Consider the following 23,835-nt stretch of genomic DNA (forward strand, 5'->3'; position numbering starts at 1 on the left):
GCTCGGTTATGTGCAAGCTCATTGGGGTTTGGGAGATTTATAAGGATATTCGGACCCATGTGGGCTGGAAACCACGTAAGGAATGAAAACCAGTAACCACCCTATTCTGAGGACGGCCGCAGCCTCTCGGGAGATGGAACCCGATGCAAAGGCACGTATGGCCGCACGAGAGTCTGTGTATATATTGGGGACGCACAGGGTCCCCTCATTGCCAAGCTATGGCTATCTGTTCTGCTACATCGATGGAGATATGACGGACAGAAGCCGCGTTGATGAGTTACCGTTCGTATCACTACTGCCGAAACAAAGTTGCTGGTCTGTCCATATTGGGCCGCATCTACGAATGCTGCCAAACTTGGGCTATCTGCGACTGTTTTTAAAATAGCCCGGGCGCGAGCCTTGCGTCGCCCAACGTTATACTGTGGGTGAACATTCCTAGGAAAGGACTAACAAGCGAATGGTGCCCGGATTGCTTCCGAGAGTGATTCCTCATGGTCGTTGATTAAGCTTGGAGCTAAGTTGACTGAGTCTAGTAAAGTTGAGTAAAGTAGCTAGTTGACTGAGTCTAGTTTCTGGGAATTTGCGATTTTCGTCAATGTTATTAAAAATAGAGGACATAAAAAAACGCTTAACCTTGCATTTCGGCCGCGCAACGCTGAAACAGCGAAGCTGGGGCGATCGTAGCCAATTTTCCTGAAGTGTGCGCACTTTTCATCTTATTACTCGATAATTATAATTTCTTTTTGCGGGTCTCGGCTTACGGCCGTCACTGGCGTTGCATAGCGTCGTGCAACACCGACAGCCCAGGAGACTCGCTCCGTGAATGCGTTTCTCTCTCTCTCTCGTTTCTCACAGCGCGCAAACCTTTCCTCACAGAGCACGAGCGTACGAACGCGCCATCTGTGGACGAAGACGACGGCGCTCAAAGAACATGTGGTTCGCATAAATCATGTTCTGCAAGCGTGGTTATTAGCCCTCATAGAAAAAATTGTGGTTGATCCCTCTTATATAGGAATCGTTAGAACACGAAAGTGAAACGTGTTTCAGAAGTAGTGTAATGTTTTTTGCACATTGATATATAATGCTATTGGTGTTTTGTGGCTAAGGCCCTTAGGCGTTGATGCACCCACGGACGCCTTGGCACGTCTCCTCCTCACGACTACCAACCGATGACCATGAGCACCGTCTGCATATGGAAGCGCACTACGCTGCACGCTAGCACAACGCGAAAGACGAAGCAGTAACGACACACTATACAACGCGCAAGACAAAGCACGTAACAGAATTCACCGAGTCAAATCAGCGCGTACAGCGCCGATTGCAGCCTCCCGATCAACTTCGAAACATTTTCAGAGCATTGCGGAGATGCTCCTCTGTGCTCGGTGAACGCCACTACCAACGCCACCTAGGTGGCGTTTGGTAATGCGTGCGATGTAGATATTTCCTTCTTGATCTCTCTGTTAGGAAACTCTGGAAAACAGGGATCAGACGAAATTTCACTTTCAGCAAGAAATTGCAAAGAAAATATCTAGATAATTCTAGGGGAACCTTTGTTGTTTGAAGCCAGGACGGAGTATTCTAAGATGTACCGAGTCAAGTACCAGGTATAGACACGTGTGCTGTGCGTGTGGAGAAGAAGAGGAAAGAACACCTCATACTTTTCTGTAAGGGGTACAGTGCAAGGCAACGGGGCTGATTTTTTCAAAGCATTGGGGTTTAGGGACCATAACCAAACGGGTAGAAATAACCAAACAGAGTTTATCTGATTGGTGATAAAATTAAGGCAGGGGTGAAATTTCACCCACCACAAAGTGTTAATAGCCATGGCTACGAAGACGACGATGCCAGCGCTCAAACGACCACCGAAGCGTTCACTGTCGGTGCGCGTTAGTGTCATAATGCATACTTCTCTTTTCGCTCGTAGGCGGCGGCACCGCACCGAAAGAGCGCGGGTACACGGAGGAGTGTTAGATATTAACGCGTCCTGTGTGCTCTCTGCAAATGCGTTTGGGCGCAATGGGTTAAACGCTCTCGGCATCTATCGTCGCGACCAAGATCGATTCCCAAATTTTGCATGTTTGTGGAACTTTTTCTTCTGGTTTCTTTCGGTAAACATAGCATAAAACATAAAAGAAGTGGCTGTATAGCCTAGTGGTTACGACGCTCGCTTTGGGACGGGGGTACGCGGGTTCGGATACCGACTCGGCAAGAAATTTTATGTTCTTCTTGGTAGTTTCTTGATACGCACCACAAATTACGGCTGGCTTAATCAGCTTCACTGTTTAAAATTCGCAACCAACAGTCACTAGCCTTTAACTTTTTCTTTTAAATGCAACAAACCTTGTTAACTTTCGTGCAGTGGCTGCCGAGAAAACCGATTTCTTCTTTCCCATGTATTTAGAGAGGAGCCCCCGAGCTGGAACTTTCTTTTAAGTAGACTTCTTTCTTTATTTACCTTGATCAACAAATTTGATTCACGAGTGTGATAGTACGAACATTGCCTTAGGTAAGTCATTGGGAGGCGCACATCAACATAAGATGTCCCTTAGTAAAAAAATGGAACCCTTAACTACGTTGAGCTGCACAAAATTATATTTTTGAATAAAACATGTATGGCAAGTCCATTCCCATACCTTCGTCTTTAATTCCGTTCTTCTTATCTCCAACTTCTGTTTCTATCCCCTCCTTCCTAAAGATTAGAAATGCGTTGTGCCCTTTCGATGGCAATTGACAGCCTGCTTGCAGCCCCATTTCCCTCCATGTGCATTGTATATATGTTTTCAAACCGAATAATAACGGCACCTTGATACATCATCTTAAACGAGTTGAAAATAGGCACACATGACACACCACATGGCACTGTTTACCCTTCGGTGAAACTAAAAAAAAAGAAAGAAAAGAAACAGTTCCTCGTTTTTGTTTTGGTTCGACCTATTGTTATTGTTTTTGTCCCTTTGTAGTCACACGTGGAGGACACTGGAAGTATATGGCTGCAAAGACGCGCATCGGCCTTCGCCGCGCTTCAGTGAGCCATGACACTGGCACCAAACGTGTTGCCCTCCTGTGGTAGCGCCGGTTCGTGCGGTTGCGTGGGTCACGTTAGTCACGTCAGTCTCGTCCTAACGCGCCGGTCCATGGCTGCAGCAAGCGAGGAGTACCACCGGCACGTAGGCTGGTCATCAGAAATAGCTTAGCATAGTTATACAGTAAATATGGTCTCCAAGCAACCAAAAAAGAAAAAAAAAGATGCGTCTATAAAAACCCAACGTCTTGGTGTCAACTCTGCACCTTCTTCAGGGGCAAAACGACTGGATGATGCCGGAGTGCAGTTTCGCAGATCTTGATTATAGGTGGCAGAGGGTTTCAGGTAGGCTTGTACTGAAGGCTTCTGCCTGAAACCTTCTAGTCATTACAATAAAGATTACCTATAATGCTGTATTCCGGTGCCCCAGCCATCGTTTAAACTTAGCAGGGATCCCACCCCGAAACGCCGGATTCGGTTAGCCTCCCATTTTTTGGTTGGATACGTTATTGACTCTGTTGTTTTAATAAATGATGAATACAAATTATTCCTGACGTTTTCTCGTGAGGTAATTTGTTCACTCTGCAATTATAATAAATTATTAATAAAGATGCATTAGCTCTTCAGCCGCAGACAAAAAATTTTGTCAAAATATTTAGCTTACAACTCTCTGTGGTTGTATGGCCGGGAATCTCCACATCCTCATTCATACGCACTACGCGTGCTGTCGGATCACTCCAAATCGATATATTTTAGATGTGAGAGCATCCACATACACAGCCAAGTTTCACCCTACAGAAAAGCTGCTCGTCAAAGGGCGTGAATGGGAGAAAAGCAAGCACGAAGTAGCACACCGGCGAGCAGCACGTGTATACATGATATCCTCGGTCAAAAAAGACGTTGTCACAAAACGCCACCAATTAAAATATCTACAAAAGCCGGACAAAAGATACACAGCTATATTCAACTGTGTAGTTGCACTTAAATTTGAAATCAGTTTTACGAGCAGCCTTCTTGTTCGGAGTGCGCTCTTATTCTTGTACAGAGAGAAAGAGAAAAAGAAACACTGTAAAGGTAAAGAGATCAACCAGGAAAAATAATTCCGGTTTACCTACCATGCACGGGGGAAACGGGAAAAGGGATTTAAAGAGATAGGGAGGGTGCAATATAAGTAGAGGAACGAAAATTGGCGCAAGAAATTCTAAAGTGGTCCAAGGCACTGACAGCACGTCAGGCACTGACAGCACGTTGATCTCCCTGGCATAAGCCGCAGAAAGAAAAGTAAGGCTCTAGCTGACTTTAGCGCATACGTCCGTTGTACTGGCCAGCTGACCAGTGTCTCAAGCGTAGCCAGCCAAGAAACCAAGGCCGAAGGCTGGATCAGAACTGACAGCTTGCACCCCGGCCACAAAACTGACAGCTTATAAGATGCTTGTGCGCCCACTATTAGAGTACGCGTGCGAAGTGTGGGACTAGTATCACAAAGAATCGGTGTCAAAGTTGAAGTGCAAACACGCCCACTGTGGTTCCTTTTCTCACAGTATAGGTGGCAAGAATCAGTAACACCACTCTATGCGAAAGTGAACTTGCCTCTACTTGGTGTTCGGAGGAAAGAAAAACGGCTCCACCTTTTCCATCCAATAACTAATGAACTAGTCCTAGTCAGACATCATCTGTAATCAAATGAGACAAAATACCCAATAGTGCGTAATAAACACAACAGACACGTTAAGGAAAACCGTTTATTCAAATATTGTTACAAATATTATTTTTTTTATTTCGACAGCACTGGATTGGAATTGTCTTCCAACACCTATTGTAAAAGCAAGCGCTCGCGAACAGTTTTCTGACTCTTTCTGAATATTTGCAACCTTAGGATGTGTGATTAGATTGCTTAATCGTCTCTTTTTTTTTCCTTTTTTTTCTATTTACTGTGTAATGTACGTTTAATTATTATTGCTTTCCCACTGATGTCTTGGTCCTGGTTTGGACCGACAGTACGTATAAATAAATAAATCAACAAACTAACGAAGTCGAGACCGAAATCGAACTCGATCACGGAAGCGAAGCCAAAGGAAACGTATAGTGAGATGACGTCGAAGAAAGGACTACATTGTCGTGATCTTAAATCGATGCTTTATTTTCGCACGAGATGCGCTCGTACAGCTCCCCGTTCTCGGTAATATTTCGCTGCCTAAACATACAAATTAAAGTGCCACTAAGTGCACATTGCGCGGAGAATCGGTGCTGCATGATGACTTTGAGACGATGCCGTGTGAGGTGATTTTAGCGCAAGCACGGCGGCCGAGCTAGGGCAGTTTCCTTACGCCCAAAATTATCTCTTTCGCAGTAAGGAGGCCGAAACCATTCTTGAATTCCAAGGGAACCTGAAAACAAATAACACAAGATCACTAAAGGCGGCGTTTATGAATAATCAACAAAGCGTTAGCTCGTCTGAAAATGACAACTTATGCCAACAACGTCTTTGATTGTCGAGAAACGCTTCAGTTTGTAACGACCATGCTTCATAGTCGTGTATGTTGTTTTTTTATGAAAAAGGAAAGCGTGTGTGTGTAGAGGGGAGAGGAGAGAGAGAGAGAGTTTTTAGCCCTAAATTAAGTTATTCTCGGAGATACCTATGCGAATGACTTCCCGATTTGGATGTCATTCCTGTACGTGACTCCTGATTCTTTGATCCTGGCAGCGCGCCTACTGAGCTTAATCATCGGCTTGTTTATTTATGTTTGCATAAGGGGCACATAAACAAAAGGGAGGTTAGCTAACAAAATCGGCTATGTAAACGATTCCAAACCCAAATGCCCGCGCTGTCTGCTAATGGTGACTAGCTTTCAATACCCAACTCATTATTTATTTAAAATACCTGAATTCGCGATCCATACAGTCGCTTGAGGCACCGCAGTCCAAACCAAAGAGCTTCTTAGGATGTCCACATTCCCCACAAAAAAAAAAAAATCCGCCCCACGAAAAGCAAATCACTGCAAAGAATACTCATACTCACACTGGTTTTCTCGGTCCGAACCACCTGGATATTGCGAATGGTGTGAATCACAGAAAGCTTCACAGCTTGGAGGGCAAAGCGATATGCTAAGCAGTTGCGCGGTCCACCGCCGAATGGGAGGTACGTGTACGGTTGAACTGAAGCGACATTCTCGTCGTTGAACCTGAAATACATTTATCACGCTTGTGAAGCCATCCCTTGAGATTGTAAGCCACCTAACTTCAATGCCACCCCTGACAGAATTCAGCCGTGAATAAATATTGCCACTACGTATGATAAGCGCCGTAGAGAGCGAAATAGTTATAAGGCAAATACAGGTAGGCTAACCAGGCTGAGCTCAGTTGGCTACTCCGCACTGGTTAAATGGGACTAAGATACGAGAAAAAGGTGGAGAAAGAAAATGTTCACAGCACGCACCCACGCACAAACTGAAGCGTTCATCATTCAGCCATTCACAAGCGGTCATATAGAATGGCGAATAGTTGCAATGGCGCTTTTGTGGCTTTGTACATCGCAGACGCACCAGGCCATGTATATGGGCCCAGGAACTTGTCTTCTCTAAAATATATGGCGTCTAATTTTCTTAAAGTGATCCGAAGAAGTCCTTGAATGTCCTTGAATGATGGCCAATCGCACAACCGATGTTTTAGTTTCTTCTGTGCCACACGCGCAACAATTGCTACTGTCAAATCACACAGAGATTTCATCTACTCTCTGTTGCCGCCATTTTCCTTGTCCTTGTTCCCGAGCAATGGCGTTTACCCACTATTGTGGATTGGCCGATAAACAGGCAGTTTTATCATATCTTCTTGGTGAACCTCATCTTAACAAAATTATAACTTAGAATATTAAAATATGGCTGCGCATGGTTGCTAGTAAGACAATGAAAGATTACCGAAAGGAGAAGAAGTCTAATCTAATTAAAGAATTAGACAATAGCAACAGAAAAATAAACAGGAGACGTTTTAGGGAATTAACCATGGTACTGGTTTTGTGTCACAGATAAAGTTGCAAACTGCAGTACAAGTGACCCTGTGGGCCCAGTGAAGATGCCCAAAAGGTTAGAATGACGGGCGAACTGGACAGGAAGCTAAAGCTGGAGAAATTGCATTTCTAAACAACTTTGTCTTGAAAGTGACGGAGAGAATAGGAAAAACAAGAAGGCTTCTCAAGTTTTCATACGATGCTTCCTCCTTCCTCTGCTTGTCCCATCAAATTGTAATATGCTCAAACGATGTGCCACTTCGATCGCCCGTGGGTGTCCGAAAGCGGTGACGAGAAGCGCTGCCTATAGGGCATCATGCAAAACGGATTATTTTAGGACCTTATTCACTAAGCCCCGAATTCTCAGTTCCCGGAAGGGAGAGCATACGATTAAGTATTTTAAATTATACCATGGACTCTGGTGTTTTACGTGCCAAAACCATTATATCTGATTATGAGGCACGCCGGAGTGTGGAACTCCAAATTAATTTTGACCATCTGGGGTTCTTTAATGTGCACCTAAATACAAGTGCACGCGCGTGTTTCTGCATTACGTCCATACCAAAATGCGGCCGCCGCGGCCGGGATCTAACCCACATCCTCAGCAACTCAACGCCACAGCCAACGGTTTTATGCCGCAGTTGAACGCTCTCTTTCAATAAGCATCGAAATCAAAAACCATTGAAGTGAGCCTACCTAATTGTCTTATTTGTGCGAACTCGCGGAAGGGAGCCAATGGGGCTCGCGTATTTTAATGTTCTTTGATTTCGACAGTCATTGAAAGCAATCATGTGACTGCGGTATTACATGACAGCTAAAGTGCACAGAACATCGCTATACGACACGACACGCTTCAAAGCGCTTAGTAGAAATTTGGTTTGATATTGAAACCAGCAACTCGAGTAGAATCAACATTATGTTCTTTGCGCGCTTACAGGGAATTAGTTAGGATATCTTATAATGTACCTTTCCGGCTTGAACGTCCATGGGTCAGGAAAGTATTGCGGGTCGTGGTGCATGGCGTAAACAGGAATTGTGATTAAATCACCATGCTTCAGTTTCACTCCTGTGTCTCCCAGTGTGTAGTCACAGCAAGGCACTCGCTCAAGTCTGAAAAATAAATTAAACAGTAATATTCATGATATGCCCATTTTTTGAGTACGATGTAGGGCCTGGGCTGTCTAATGTGATGTCATGTCGTCGTGGTCACGCGCAAAAACAAGATCTGCCACAAACTCGCGTCTCGTTCACTTGGTATATACCAAAATTAGCATGGAAGGGTACAAATGTATGACTAACATGACTGACAGGTCATGACATCAATAACATCACATGCTCGTCAGTTACGTTATGATTAACGATGATAAAATCACGTGTGGCGCATACCCGCATTGAATATGCGGGTATGAGCTTGGGATATGCGGGAATTAGCAGAAACTCGTGAAAATCACTTCCAAAACGCCAGTCTAGTAGCAGCGCAGCGCACGCAAGGGTGCCACCATCCCACAAGCGCTCAATTCATCCTCACTTGTGCAAGAATAGCACAAGAATAACATAAGGGAAACACCCGCGCATCAGTGCTTCACACTTCCCCAGGTTTCACGTTAGCGCTGGATTAGCGCTGGATTTGAACCACACAAGCGCAGAATTTGAATCCAGCGCCTAACGTAGCTCCAATCCTGCTCAAATCCTGCCCTTGTGTAGTTCAAACCAACGGTGAGTTAACAAAAGGGAAACACCGGCGCATCACTGCTTCGCACTTCCCCAGGTTTCACGTTAGTGGAGCTGCATTAGCGCTGGATTCAAACTACACCAGCGCTGGATTTGAGCAGGATTGGAACTACATTAAGCGCAGGATGTGAGCACGGTTTGAACTACACAAGCGCAGGATTTTTTTTTTAATTGCGAAATGGTTCTGCATTTTGCCTTGCTTTACCTGTGCAGATGGAAACAGCTTGTCGTGGTTTGCCGGCGTACATTTTCATTCTATATTGTTTCAATAAGAAACCGACTAACCACTGCGCGCCGATGTCACGTCACAGTCATTTCCTTGCACCGACGCTCTTGCTCTTTCCCAAGACTCTGAGCTGGATAACAATCTCTGGATGTCCTTTTCTCTTTCTCGTGTGACGTCGTCCGAAGGCGCTGTTCGCGCGCTGATGTGGTACAGGCTTGTACTATTGTAGTTCTGCGGATATACCATACCCTACTGATGCAGGTACGCTTTTTGTGGAAATACTTTTTTTTTCTTTATTATTTTCGAGAAAAACACGACCTCGCGATTACGATGCTCCATTGATTCCCGCGTTATGGCCAATTTATATTTGTTACACTACTGCAAACTCATTACTTGGAAATAATCTCTCCGACCTACTGCCTAAAGAAACTGGTAAATTGGTTGTTAACTGCAGATGTCTACATTTACGCATTTTCATCCTTCATAAAAAAAAATTCCATTCATCTCTAGCACAGTTGTTGCCTTTCACTTCGAACGTCTCTCTGCAGCGGGCTCAGCCACTCCGCAAGTTCTCGCATTGAAATCCAGGGTATAGCGGACCATTTAGCACGGTCAATTTGTTTACAAGCAGACATATAGTCAAGACATCCTTAATTATGTAAGCATCACAGCAATACATGCCTGTTGCACAGTCAAAAATACATGAATATGATTTCATGGCCGCTGAACCAAAGCCAGGGAAACAAAGGATTTATAATAATGTTTGTGTAAAGACAGATCTCAAAGTTCGAACGATGACACGTTTCTGTATGCTCACTTTTTGCAAGAAAACTATTACGATTATTTCTCTGTTAAGCCGAACAGCTTACGTATTTTTGGTAACTTACCTTACAATTGTTATAGTTATCTTGAACTTACTGCGTTCTTATAGGAATATTTTCAACGTTCTTTGATGTGTATTTTAAAAGGAGCCGGCTGCACTATTTATACAGAGACGAATTTACCTTATCGAAACTATTTGGTATATTGGCGGCGTTAGCAATTCGGATGGTATGATTGTTTCTCAAATAAGCATTTTTCAAATTGGAACACTTGCAAAGAACTAAGGAAACATCGACGTCCTAAATTGGCTTTTTTCATTTGCTCCAGAGCAACTTGCCACGCCAAAGAAATGTATGGCAAGGTGCCCACAAATGGCGATAAAGGCGCCAGCCCTATGAACGCTCAACATTAGTCACCTACAAAATTATTGCAGGCGAACTGAGAAGCTAATGAACAGAAAGAAAATTGCTGCAAGTATATTTTTTCTTCTCTCGTAATCATATCCTTTTCGACGTTTTTAAAGCAACGTCCCTTTTTCGTAATGGAATGGAAAGTAACGTAACCTCGAAATTGGCGGGTACATCCTAAGAGACTCTGTGATGACGCAGTGCAGATACTTTAGCTTCGTAATAGCTTCCAGGTCGGGATGATCACCCTGGGAACAAAAATACATGTAAAGTGCGTTCAAAATTATTCAGGTTTTGAGTTCAGTCCAAACACGACTTTCTAGCAATTGTGCCTCTGAGGTAAGCACAAGTAAATGCTCAAGCGACTTAGAAAGTAAGGAAAGGCGGTATGCGAATGAAACCAGTTGCCAGTTAGTGTGGATTCTGAATTGTACAGTAAAAAAAAAAAGCATGCATTAGAAGTGGCAGAATTTCACCCGGTGACACCTTCATGTTACACCACAGCTTATACTTTTTTTGCCTCATTAACCGTTATTAGGGCAAAAACAATCCATTTAGACAGCGTTCAGCGCTCCTCACAACTTATATACAGAGTTAGTTAGTTAGTTAGTTAGTTAGTTAGTTAGTTAGTTAGTTAGTTTGTTTGTTTGTTTGTTTGTTTGTTTGTTTGTTTGTTTGTTTGTTTGTTTGTTTGTTTGTTTGTTTGTTTGTTTGTTTGTTTGTTTGTTTGTTTGTTTGTTTGTTTGTTTGTTTGTTTGTTTGAGATTATACAAGTTTTTAGGATCCCCTGCGGAAGATAGCACAGTTCTAGTGCTTGAATTGAACTACTCGAGGACGGGATCATTTATTGCACGAGAAATGAAAAGACATAATCGACTAAGAAAATTTGACTAATTAAGTTTTTGACTAATTAGTTTCCAGAACATATCAATATTTACGAACTGGAGCCAAGGAGTTCGTAAGGTGGATAAATTCTCTTGGTGATACCAGTTTCGAGATACTAATTTACAAAGTTGTCAACGAAATACATTGGCACTTCAATCTTTATTTTAGCTTCAGTGCGTAAAACTATGTTTTGTTTAAAAAAATAGTAAGTTGAACAACCGCGAAATTTTTACCGCAACGTTGACAGCACAAATCTCTAAATATGTGCCATCCTCAGAATTTGTTCCAAGTGGACAGGCCTTGCTAATTGACAGGCTACAATTCTTAAAGTAAATAATTAAAACTTAATCAGTATTTCTTTATTTCGTCAATTATGCATTTCGAGTTATTCTGCAAGTAGTGTCCGCCTCTTCGAGGAATCCCGTTATATGAGATCAGCATTGTTCTACCTACGACATGCAATTTTTTAAAATTGTGCATATTCTAAAAACACATCTGGTATTATATTTAAAGGCAGAGTGAACTACGGACACATTGTACCGTACATGAGTTGCAAAACACTCGTCGACTTCCCTCCTCAATTGTGTTTGTACGTCTGGATGAATAGCTAGCAAATACAACGTGTAGGCGATCACTCTTGCAGTAGTTTCTTGGCCAGCAATGAAGAAAAGCAAACACTGGGCCATGGCTTGGTCTTCATTAAGCTCTGCAAGACAAGTCACAAATAATAATTATCACATTAGTCTCTTCTGGACTACTTGTTAAATCGACAAACACTTTCTGCAGAGTTTGTGCCCTGAATTATGACTCATAATCAAAGCAGATCAACAAGTGATGAACATTAGTGTGGAGCTCTCCACAGTAACACTGGTGTTTCCTTGAGACGGTGAATCTCTTCAGTACGTCAATAGTGCACTTTAAAACTGTGGAAAGATAAATTACTCTGTCCGATACGACCATTGAAAGTGTCAGCAGCCAGACTTAGCACAAGTGCCCATATGCTTGCAAGAAAAAAACCTTACTTCCAAAAGAGTATAATGATGGGTCTGACTTCAAATCATAGCCAAGGTTGAACAGCCGCTGGTCCCTCTCAAAGGGAGTATCCGGTGCTTTTTCACGTTTTTCTTGGGGGCTCAGAAACAAACGAAGAAAGTTCTCATCTTGCTAAGAAAGGAAGAAAGGAAATCACATGTAAGAAACAGGCGCAGCTACTAGGCTCCAAGGTTTTCAACGCAATCTTACTGGTTCCTTCTTCTGCGTGCTTTTCATGATATTCTGGCCTATGCTCCTGAAGTACTTTAATACGCTTGGGCTGAGCGGTCGAAGGCCAGTTGCTCTTGCTATGAACGGAAACAGAACTGAAATACAGAAAGGGACACATTAAGCAGCAAGGATTTGACCTTTACTTATCTGCAAGTTTAACGCCACTTAGCAAGAGCTGTAGGGACTGAAGAACGCTGCGTTAAGTCCGGTAGCACAGTGCATCTGGTAACACGAGGCCATTGGTAGCAAAAGGGCGTCTGGTGACACAAGGGACCACTAATGGCGAGGACGAGTTTCCGCTGCGGCGCGACATGCTGAGCGTCATATCCATTTCACGCCACAGTGCTATCTCGCCCACGAGGCTCACCATTCACACTCCAGCTCTGTATCACGGAGAAGCTCCAAGAGGAAGCCAAACACTTCTCTCCAAACACTTCTCTTCTGCATATTCAGTGTCCTCGCGGTAACAGAATGTCACTTGCACTTGTCTATGGGACTATTTCACGGTTCAGTTTACCTATTAACGTTTTAAGTTCTGTATGAATTCAACGACGTACTAACAAATAATGTTCGGTGTCACCAAAAGCTTGACAGCGGAGTGAGCCAAGCAATTGCCGAGAGCTTTTGCAAGGCTAGGCCCGTCGGCTACAAGCAACACTCGTACTCCTCCTCTTACCTACAAGTTTAACACCTGTGCTCAAATGAAATGAATGAATCGTGTCCATGAAATGTACGCTTTATGAACAACCACTTCGACGCGATATACGCTCGGCTTTCGTGTGAGATAGGGCCCGGGCAGACGCGTGCACGTTTTCAGCCTGTACGATGAAGCATGATCCCAAAGGCATAATGCGACAGTTTGCATCCTACATGCAAACGCCATAGCACTTTACTGCACGATGACCGTTGTTGCTCAGGCTTATCTCACAAGAACACGTCCAACACGCGAAAAATAATTTGCAACTGACAATGGAAGCTCAGGAATCAGGTGATCAGTGAAGTGCGGGCCAGCGGGCTCACAAGGACTTTCTTACACTAGGCAGCCTAGTGTGACGTGAAGAGTTAAACGTCATGGTTCACTAAATTACTGCCGAGGTGCCGCCAGTGACCAAGATATCCCACAAACGAACAGCTTCGTAAATCCGCCTGCTGAATGACATAAGATTTAATTTTGTGCGAACTAAATTATGTATTCTTGTGCGAACGACCTCAGATGGAACGAACAAGCTTTACAATCAAGCAAACAGAAGCAACAAGCAGAACCATCAAGTCCCATGACAAAATGATAAGCAACCACGAGGCCAGACTCACAATACACGAAGACACGCAGCGTAAGACGCTCTGAAGGAGCCTGCCTTGACTGCACGACGAAGTCGCTCTTCCTGTCAGATTGAGAGTCTATCCGTTTGGCGAATACGCATCTTGCAATCACGTCCAGAGCGTAGTTCCCAAAGAACCTGCAATGGAAGCAGCAGAATTAAATGGCAGCGGGACAGAACACAAGTCAACTCCATAGAGGGGTCAAATGCGTAAGCAGATCCAGTGCCCCTTCTTAAGGTGTTATGCTATAGGGACTCAAGCAACGTATAACGAAAAAACAAGTGCAAGAAATGCTTCCCAAATAACCATGATTTCTGAAAGTGCAGCGGCAGCTCTATTCATTTAGTGTGGCAGTTATGTTTGTATAAAATTGATCCAATATGAAATGTCTTCGCAATTAAATGTCACTAGAGCAAAAAAAACAGAGAGCAAGCTCATTTTGGGAGAAAGTAAGCGCCTACAAGCAATACATATGTATTATTCAAGGAAGCAATAAGATGTCGCAAATAATTATGCACCAGTGTTGTTATCACGCGACCAAATCATAGTATTTATTTTTATGTCATCGGTGTTTTCTTGCTAAAAACTGTAGACGGGCCTCGAAAACAAGAGAGGTTTTCAAGTCAACAAAATCCTCAACTTTATGATATCGATGTCCTCTTCATCCGACGCCGCTTTCTTCAGATGATCTGTCGTTACTAACGCGCAGTCTTCGATCAAAGAATTCATCTGCATAGGAAAAGAGTTTTTTAAAAGTTGAGTCGACAATCTGCGAAGTAATAGGGCTGCAGGCTCCTCACTTTCCAGCATTGCACTTACACTATGTTCAAGTTGACTGTGCGTAGCGGCATGTCAAAAAGACAACATATTATGTCTCTTGATCCATGGTGTTTGTTTATCCCTAGTCGGGGTTTTACATGGTAGCAGGGCTACTACATTACTTCGACACGTAGTTGTCACGGGATATTAGAAAAGAGTCTTTGTAACTTCAACAATGCATAAAACGTGCATAAAACATAAAAATACGATCAATTCGCCCAACTGCCCATTCTGTTAAAACGAGAGTAGCGTACAATCCCAATTTTTAATTCCCAGAAAAAAGCGGCGCTCTTGACAAATATTGCTTCCTCCCTAAACGTAAAGAGAAATGTAATGTCCAAAGTTCACATAATAAGATTGCCAGTGGGGCAGTTGGTGCGAATTCATTGCTACGAACTGCACGAGTTGTAGACTTTGCGGGAATGCATACAGTCTTTGCATTTAATTCAAAGCATGATTGATAGATTGACAGTATGAGTGTGTCCGTTATTTGCACTGCTTTTATACGACCCATGCTGCCTATTCTAGTTCGTTCTGACAGCCATCCGCTCTTTGAACGCAATTTATGTGTCCTCCTTACATCAAATGGTTTAGTTCAAATACGTTGCAACTGTATTGCACAGAAATAAGAATACGGCCATGTACGGCTTCAAAAGACCTAGAGACTTACCATTAGAAACGTACAAGGTAGCTGCAACTCACTTATCTAACCGAATTTTCAACTTCTTTCCAAAAACCTGCAGACGACAATTTAACAAATGTGTGACCTTTTGCAAGTTTTCAGTGGAGAATGCCCGCGCCACCGGCATGCGAATATTCCTCCACCGTTCAAAGGGTGCCATGCTCATCATGTTGTCCAACACGGGGTCGTTGAAGTTTAGGGTCTGCAAAAAGTGAAATTCTAGTTAGGAAGCAGGCACTAAACTTGAACTAAGTGACTAAAGTGCCCCAACGTAATGAAGTTCTAAGAAAGGGAGAGAGCAGACCATGGAATAAAGTATTCCATGAAATGTCGCAAATGCCTAGCTGTGCGAAAGAGCTCCTCGTTGGCTCACTGGATAACAACGATTTCTGGTCGAGTGATCCTGCGCGATTATTCACATGGTGGTGCCGGCTAAGCACTACGAGGGTTTTCGGCAGACTAGTGCTTCCTCGTTTAAGGGTCACGATGAGGGTTACACGGGACATGCTTTTCCGATAAGTTCCCACAGCCCTTCCGGAAAACCACGGAAAGTTTTCAGGACGTATACGTAACCGTTCAAAGAGATTCATGTTCCAGAGGTGCAAGATCAGCAACCAAGTGGAGGGTGCGTGTCCCTGCAGCATGAATCCGTATTTGATACATTGACCGCTTTCAAGGTTGGCTCAGTGAACTCTAAAAAATTTGGCAACGAACTGAAAACATTTGTCTCAACGTCTTATGGCACTACAACCACAACCGCGCTTACAGTAGGGTAAACAGCGGTGCCAAAAGCGGCGCCATCCATAACAAGGGAGACGTTAAACAATTGAAGAATTATAGACCCATTAGCTTGCTTTCAGTATTGTATAAAATATTCACCAAGATAATTTGCAATAGAATCAGGGCAACTCTTGACTTCAGTCAACCAAGAGAACAGGCTGGCTTCTTGAAAGCATATTCTACGATGGATCATATCCATGTCATCAATCAGGTAATCGAGAAATCATAAACCTCTCTGTATGGCTCTCGTAGATTATGAAAAGGCACTTGATTCAGTAGAGATGCCAGCAGTTATAGAGGAATTGCGTAATGAAGGAGTACAGGAGGCATACGTGAATATCTTGGGAAATATCTACAAAGATTCCGCAGCTACATTGGTTTTCCACAAGAAAAATAGAAAGTTGCCTATCAAGAAAGGGGTCAGGCAAGGAGACACAACCTCTCCAATGCTATTCACTGCATGCTTAGAAGAAGTAAATTCAAGCTCTTAGAGTGGGAAGGCTTAGGAGTGAGGATCAACGGCGAATATCTCAGCAACCTTTGGTTTGCAGATGGCAGTGTCCTAATTCAGCAACAATGGGGATGAATTACAACAAATGATTGAGGATCTTAATCGAGAAAGTGTAAGAGTGGGGTTGAAGATTAATATGCAGAAAACAAAGATAATGTTCAATAGCCTGGCAAGGGAACAAGAATTCAGGATCGCCAGTCAGCCTCAACAGTCTGTAAAGGAGTACGTTTATCTGGGTCAATTACACACAGAGGACCCTGATCATGAGAAGGAAATTTACAGAAGAATAAAATTGGGTTGGAGTGCATACGGCAGGCATCGCCAAATCCTGACTGGGAGCTTACCACTGTCGTTGAAAAGAAAAAGTTGTCGCAGTTTCACCCGAAAGGCGAAGCATCAATTGCGATAGCAACTTAGTAGAGAGCTATACGGAGTAAGGATAGTAGTTTTATCCGCTGTACAAACTTGGACATGCAGCAGCACCGGCAACACACAGCACTGTTGTCGACGCCGTCGGCGTTTTTCCCGCGTTCGCACAAATGCGTGCGGCGTTGGTGACTGTTGCCGGAGCCTCTGATATAAATAGGCACTTGGTGCCGCAGCTAAACGTCGCCTCCCTTCCCTGCTCCCCCCCCCCCCCCAGCGGCCTTTCGTGCGTCAAAAGAAGGCGCGTTTGCTCTACATATATGGTGATTGTAAAGGAGGAAAGAGACGCCTACTTTTGCAGCCCTTAAGGGAGCACGGCACAGAACGCGCGTTTGTTCTCCGCCGTGCGTTCACTCCCCGTGAAAGCGCGCGTCCCTCGCGCCCTTTCACTCGCACATACAGCGTTCGGCGGCGCGCGGCGACGATTTCATCTCCATTGACGTCATACGGAACCTCACGGCGACGGCGACGGCGACGCCGACGGCAGAAATCTGCTTCGGAGTGTCCATATAATTGCTATCGCAATAAAAGTGTAAAAGCATTGCATTCTACCGGTGCTAACATATGGGGCAGAAACTTGGAAGTTAACGAAGAAGCTCGAGAACAAGTTAAGGACCGCACAAAGTGCGATGGAACGAAAAATGTTAGGCCTAACGTTAAGAGACAGGAAGAGAGCGGTGTGGACCAGAGAGCAAACTGGGATAGCCGATATTCGTATTGACATTAAGAGAAAAAAATAGAGCTGGGCAGGCCATGTAATGCGTACGCTGAATAACCGGTGGGCCATTAGAGTTACAGAATGAATACCAAGAGAAGAGAAGCGCAGTCCAGGACGACAGAAAACTAGGTGGGTTTTGAAGTTAGGAAATTTGCAGGCGCAAGTTGGAATCAGCTAGCGCAAGACAGGGGTAATTGGAGCTCGCAGGGAGAGGCCTTCGCCCTGCCGTGGACATAAATATAGGCTGTTGATGATGATGATGATGAAACAGCGGTGCAACTTAATTCAGCACGAATAACGGGTCTAATTAAGGGCTTTGCTTCATCCAATGTGTGAGCGTAGTCATTACAGTTCATTGGCTACAAAAAGCATGAAAAAAATAAGTGGTCAGCAGATTGATGGGATGTGGCAACGTGACCACTCTTATACGCACCCTTTGGTTGGGAAGTGATGGAAAATCTTTGACTAGAACTTGCTTGACCAATTCTGCTTCTCCGACAAACAAGACCGCCTTTCCCATTTCGAAGGTGCTGTGGGTAGCAGAGGTGTGTCAGTAAACGTAGAAATACGATAGAAAATTGCCATCTATTTTGTTATAACACAATCACCCTCGGTTAATGTCTACATGACTGGGTTCAAGTTTTGCTGCGCCTATAGGCACTCGGGAGCAGTTTCTGTATCCCCGTGTAAATGAGCACATACTGCAACAAAGCAAGATGTAATCGAAAAAAAAATTATTGGCAAGGTGGCCACATTTCGAAGTAAACTCACCCGAAAACCTTTCCATATCGTTTGTATCTTTCAGAATCAAGCTGGCACGTGGGCTGAAAATTTGAGCAAGCACACTTGTTTACACTTGCAAGCGCATTCTCATGACAAATTGTTATCATATAAAATTTGAAGCTTCTGTCAACTGACTCATTTATAGCAACCGTTTGACCGCTGTGGCATTTAATCGAACACTAATTGCTGCATTATAGGATCAGAGCTCAAGAACTACCAAATGTGCCCAGTTTTCCGGACGAACTTTTTCACCTGATTTACTGGAATTACCTTCGCTCCCGCTTGATATAAGCACCAAGCAAACTAACTTAATTATTTTGCATTATTAAAAGAATAATTGCTTCATGCAGTACGGAAATATATTGCCCTAAACATATACCATTCATTTATACAGGAGAAAAAAATTACACATGCGACTGGAGATGCACTCTCGACAAAGCGCGCAGTGACCGTCACCCCTGTCCATAACATGTGGCCGAGGCCATTGCAGTGTGCTCATATACTATATTACATATGAATGCATCGAGCACTTATACAGCACGGCTAATTAACGCCTCATCGACTTTGCATACCATCAGCATGAGCTGTAGTACAGCTATACGCACCTCTTACATGTAGTGCAAGGGCACTACTGCTCAGAAGTGCATTTGTACAGGCTAAATTCCAAGTGTCATGCTTACCGTGATAAATAATTTCCAAGTGGCGCCAAATGGAAAGGAAAATGGTTCCGACACTACATTTTGGTTTTTCCAGTAGTTTCTATTCCATGACACGTACCTGTAAAGTTCGAATATGAAATCAGGGCAACTAACGGTTATAGTCACCTGTCACCTTCATTACACAAGACAGTGGTCAAGCAAGGAACGTCGCTGGAGCTAACGTTTAGACAAGAGACTTGCCTTCGTCAGGCCTTGTCTCTATGGCCCTGACTTGCCGAAACGTTGGCACTAGCGACATAGCTTGTTCTACCACTGTTGACCACTTCGAACCTACATCTCTTTGTGAACTTCTGTCTTGTTTAGACTTCGTAATTCAAGCCATTAAAGATCGACAAAGCGGTGATCAACTTCGCTTCACGTGTTCAGCAAAGCTGCAGGTATGCTTCCAAGCATGAATTTCCATGACATGCAAACATGATATCATTTGCATTACAGAGGAAAACAGCGTGTTGGTAACAAACATTTAAAAAAGAGTATAGTAGATTTGCACTTCTTGCTGTCTCTCTCTCTCTCTGTCTCTCTCTCTCTCTAGAGATAAATAAGAATATTCCGATCAGGCTCGATCACAATCGCACGTCCGCCGCGTGACTGGGGTATATATAAAACGACATTAATTTCAGAATTTGATGGTTTCATCATGTCGCGCGTATCGCGGTGCTATATCATTGGCTCGCTTCTATACACTATGAATAAAAATGCTCTAGCACTCAACCTGAAATCTCAGATACTCTGTAATTCTTGAGTTGATGTTTGCAGAACCATGCACAAGTAGTATTTATTCATCCCCCCACGGAAATGGGCTGAAAGAGGCGGGTATAATGATTGAACTAGAGTGCACGAGAATATAGCTTGAACTTATACGTACACCCCACCAGATTTACGCATGTATCACCCTATGTCAGGAGATTCAGGAGACGCACACATCCGCCAGCATTCAAAAACGATGAACTTCAAAGGTGCGCGATCTGTGGCAGCCCATGAGCACAGTATGGCCGACCGAACGCTTTCGGACAGCGGTTTACTGCCTAAATAACATTCCTCTTGAAACAGACAACCATTACAAATATCTGGGTGTCCATATAACCACAAACCTGTCATGGTCAATTCACACCGAGTACGCTATTAACAACGCTAGCCGCATGTTAGGGAATTTGCGCTGTAAATTTTCTAGAGCTCCATGTGATCTCAAATACCTATTGCATCAAACTATAATACGGCCTAAATTAGAATATTCTGCATCCGTGTGGGATTCCAGACATGATAATCTAATTACTTCATCAGAACATTTCCAAAATAGCACTGTTCGTTTTATCTTTTCTAGGTATCACAGAACCGCAAGCATCGCATCAATGAAGTCTGATCTTGGCCTTCCTTTTCTCTCGTTTCGCGCTAAGATTGTGCGTTTAGCACTTTTTGACAGGCTCAATCATCATACTACTTTACATGTACAGTTCTTTACAAGACCACATTATGTATCTCATCGTATTGATCACTTTCATAAAGTTAGGACTGATCTATGTCATGCAAGGCATTTTATAGCGCAGCTCTAAGGCGCCCGTTCATGCGGCGAGCGTCTGCGTTGTCCCTCGTAACCGAGCGAACGAACACAGTGAAGGATGAAACTGAACGCAGAGCGCAACGGGAGATGAAAGACTGCGATAGCGAAGAGAGCGCGAGGAGGAAAGCGGAGGAGAGTATGGCGAAAGCGTGAAAAGAAAAGCGTAGTGCCGCTTAAGACGGGCTTTGCGGCGGCGATGGCTACGATGATGGCGTCAGAGTAGCGCGCGTCGTCTGTATGGAAACAAAGCGCTGCACGAGCGGAGGTCTGCCTGCGACGGCTGCTGTAAATCGCGCCCGCGCGTCACCCACACGCTGCCTCTCGTGATCTCCCGATTAGCGAGGATTCGCGCCACACTTAGCTCCGTTTGCAACGTGCCGCACGAGACAGATTATCCGCGCCAGCCAATACATGGCGAAATGAAAACACGTTTAGAGTCGTGCTCAAATTTCGCATTAGGAAGTATCGTATTGGTCGGGGATTTTTTTTTTCTCAGTCTTTTAAGGGCGAAGCACTTTAGGGGCCCGGGCTGTCGGCGGCGTCCGTCGCGTGTGATCTGTCGCGATAACGCTCACAAACAAGTGCTCAAAACAGGGTCAAAACACGTGCACAATTTATGACACCCAGTTCAAAGTAAACTAACATGATTCAGAATAATTTAATAGACAGTAATAATCAAGCGTTAAGCGCATTAATTAGGAGAAACTCGTTAAAATCGTTTCCGGAACGCCAGACTGGTACCAGCGCAGCGCAAGAGAGGGCGCTACCATCCCACAAGCGCTCGATTGCCCCTTCCTCCAGCGATACTCCTGCACCGGCGCATCATTGCTTCGCCCTTCCCCAGATTACACGTTAGTGGAGCTGCATTAGCGCTGGATTTGAACTACCCAAGTGCAGGATTTGATCAGAATTGGAGCTACATTAATTGCTCGATTTTAGCAGTATTTGAGCTGGATTGGAAGTGCATTTGCGCTACGTTCTGCAACTGCACGGAGTTGCCACAAATCGTCCGACCGCAGCCGAAGCCAACGGTTGCGCGCTCCAACCGTTTCGTGCGAGTTTCGCGCAACGCGCCGTTTTGCTTCTCTCTCGTCCGTCTGCTGAGGACTTCGAGCCTAATTTTTTAACCACGTCTGATACGACCGTGGTTCTCTGCCTGCGCACTTGAGCGAACGCGGGCATTTATTTTTTGCCTCGCACGTCTATCAAATAGGAACCACCTTCCTGCTATTCTTGTGGCTATTAGTGATAATGCTCTTTTCCGTGAAACTTGAACCAACATTGTATAACTAGAAACGTTCTGCATTTGTTTCTGTTTGTTTGTCATGACACATCTAATATGCTGTATAGTAAGAAACTTCTGCATTTAACATTGTTTTTTTTCTTTTGTCACTGCATTTGTTGTTTACTATGTACCATATAGTGTACCACTCCCCTCTATAGTACCTCTAGCCCTGAAGGTATGGTAAATAAACAAATAAATAAATATAAACCAAACGAATTGACGTCTTTTATTGCGATAGCAATTATATGGACACTCAAAAGCAGATTTCTGCCGTCGGCGTCGCCGTCACCGTCGCCGTCGCCGTCGCTGTCGCCGTCGCCGTCGCCGTCGCCGTGAGGTTCCGTATGACGTCATTTGGAGATGAAATCGTCGCCGCGCGCCGAACGCTGTATGTGCGAGTGAAAGGGCGCGAGGGGCGCGTCTTTCACGGGGAGTGAACGCGCGGCGGAGAACAAACGCGCGTTCTGCGCCGTGCTCGCTTAAGGGCTGCAGAAGTAGGCGTCTCTTTTCTCCTTTACAATCACCATATATGTAGAGCAAACGCGCCTTCTTCAGACGCGCGAGAGGCCGTGGGGGAGGGGGAGGGAAGGGAGGCGACGTTTAGCTGCGGCACCAAGTGCCTATTTATATCAGAGGCTCCAGCAACAGTCACCAACGCCGCACGCATTTTGAGCTAACGCGGGCAAAACGCCGATGGCGTCGACAACAGTTCTGCGTGTTGTTGCTACCAAAGCCGCTCACCTTACTTCGTATGACATTGCTGTGTTGCTATCGCATTCATTGCTTCGCCCTTAGGGCGAAACTGTGACCTTTTTACTGGTGTGCCCTCCTTACAAATATAATGTCTAAGTGATTTAAAACAAAGAGGTGGTCTGCCCAATTAGCAAGAACACCTACCTGTATGTTACAAGTCTTCCTCTCCAGTTTTATGCAAAAGAGAACAGTTATGAAAAACATGCAGACTCGAACCCGTGAATAAAGCGTTTATGCAGAAAATACAAACGCTGCTGACACTGACAGCAGCCTTAATCTTTCCTTAATTAGGTTATGCCGGGCGCATCCGGAGCCCGAGTACATTAGTAGAGCTTCAACTATTCTTAACACTTAGGCAAACAAAGATGTGTACTCACAGGTAAATTGGAACACAAACTGTCCCCACGAGGACTACCCATTCCGGCAGTCCGAAGAACAACTCCATACGGCAGCCGCTGATATACTTGAGCTTCAACACTGGACGAGTAGGCGGGTGTTGAAGGACGAGCGCCTCTTCCTCTCCGTCGAAGGGCACCAACGTCTCCTATTTCTTTATCGCTCCTTTACGTCTCCATTCTGCACCGTCCACGTCGCGAATGAGTTGTAGGGGGAACTTCTTCTCTGGAATGAACGGCGCGGGCTGTCATCTCCGACGAACGAAAATAGACGGAAGAGAAAGAGAAACCGCGACGACACTTAGCTGGCCTCGCCCTCGTTTCATGGCCGCGAGGCAGCTCGTTTGCGTCGTTTTGATGTTATTATATACGCCGGAGCGACAGCACATTAACCGGCACATATCAAACGTTGCGCATCGAGTATTGAAGCTGTTTTGGACACTGGGATAATCTTGCCGCACCGGAATAACGCTAAGGCAGCATTAGTGCATTTATATCACCATCATCATCAGCCTATATTTATGTCCACTGCAGGACGAAGGCATCTCCCTCCGATCTCCAATTACCCCTGTCTCGCGCTGATTCGATCCTGCGCCTACGTTGCGATTCCAACGTGCATTTATGTGTGTGGACCTAAATTTAGTGTCAGTTCGTAACGCGATAGCGTTTAGGGCCCCGTGTCGTAGAAAATCCGGCGTCGGCGTCGGCATTGCCGCCCGCGGTCGAG

The 23,835-nt window shown here is 44.5% G+C and overlaps 1 protein-coding gene across 1 annotated transcript in view; it reads right to left on the reverse strand.

The window, feature by feature from the left end:
* Positions 1-23,835, reverse strand: part of LOC119456954 (uncharacterized) — a 57,437-nt gene that overhangs the window by 13,750 nt on the left and 19,852 nt on the right. Inside the window, exons 16-27 of the mRNA XM_049669152.1 lie at positions 23,091-23,230; positions 19,079-19,175; positions 18,387-18,439; positions 18,049-18,145; positions 15,266-15,382; positions 14,320-14,408; positions 13,671-13,816; positions 12,339-12,454; positions 12,119-12,260; positions 11,642-11,802; positions 10,368-10,459; positions 7,992-8,135 (exon numbers count right to left, since the gene is read on the reverse strand). Coding sequence (XP_049525109.1) covers positions 7,992-8,135; positions 10,368-10,459; positions 11,642-11,802; positions 12,119-12,260; positions 12,339-12,454; positions 13,671-13,816; positions 14,320-14,408; positions 15,266-15,382; positions 18,049-18,145; positions 18,387-18,439; positions 19,079-19,175; positions 23,091-23,230 — 1,394 coding nt within the window. The remainder of the gene's footprint in view (positions 1-7,991; positions 8,136-10,367; positions 10,460-11,641; positions 11,803-12,118; positions 12,261-12,338; positions 12,455-13,670; positions 13,817-14,319; positions 14,409-15,265; positions 15,383-18,048; positions 18,146-18,386; positions 18,440-19,078; positions 19,176-23,090; positions 23,231-23,835) is intronic.

This window comes from Dermacentor silvarum, chromosome 6 (genome assembly GCF_013339745.2).
Source record: "Dermacentor silvarum isolate Dsil-2018 chromosome 6, BIME_Dsil_1.4, whole genome shotgun sequence".
In the NCBI taxonomy this organism is placed as follows: domain Eukaryota; kingdom Metazoa; phylum Arthropoda; class Arachnida; order Ixodida; family Ixodidae; genus Dermacentor; species Dermacentor silvarum.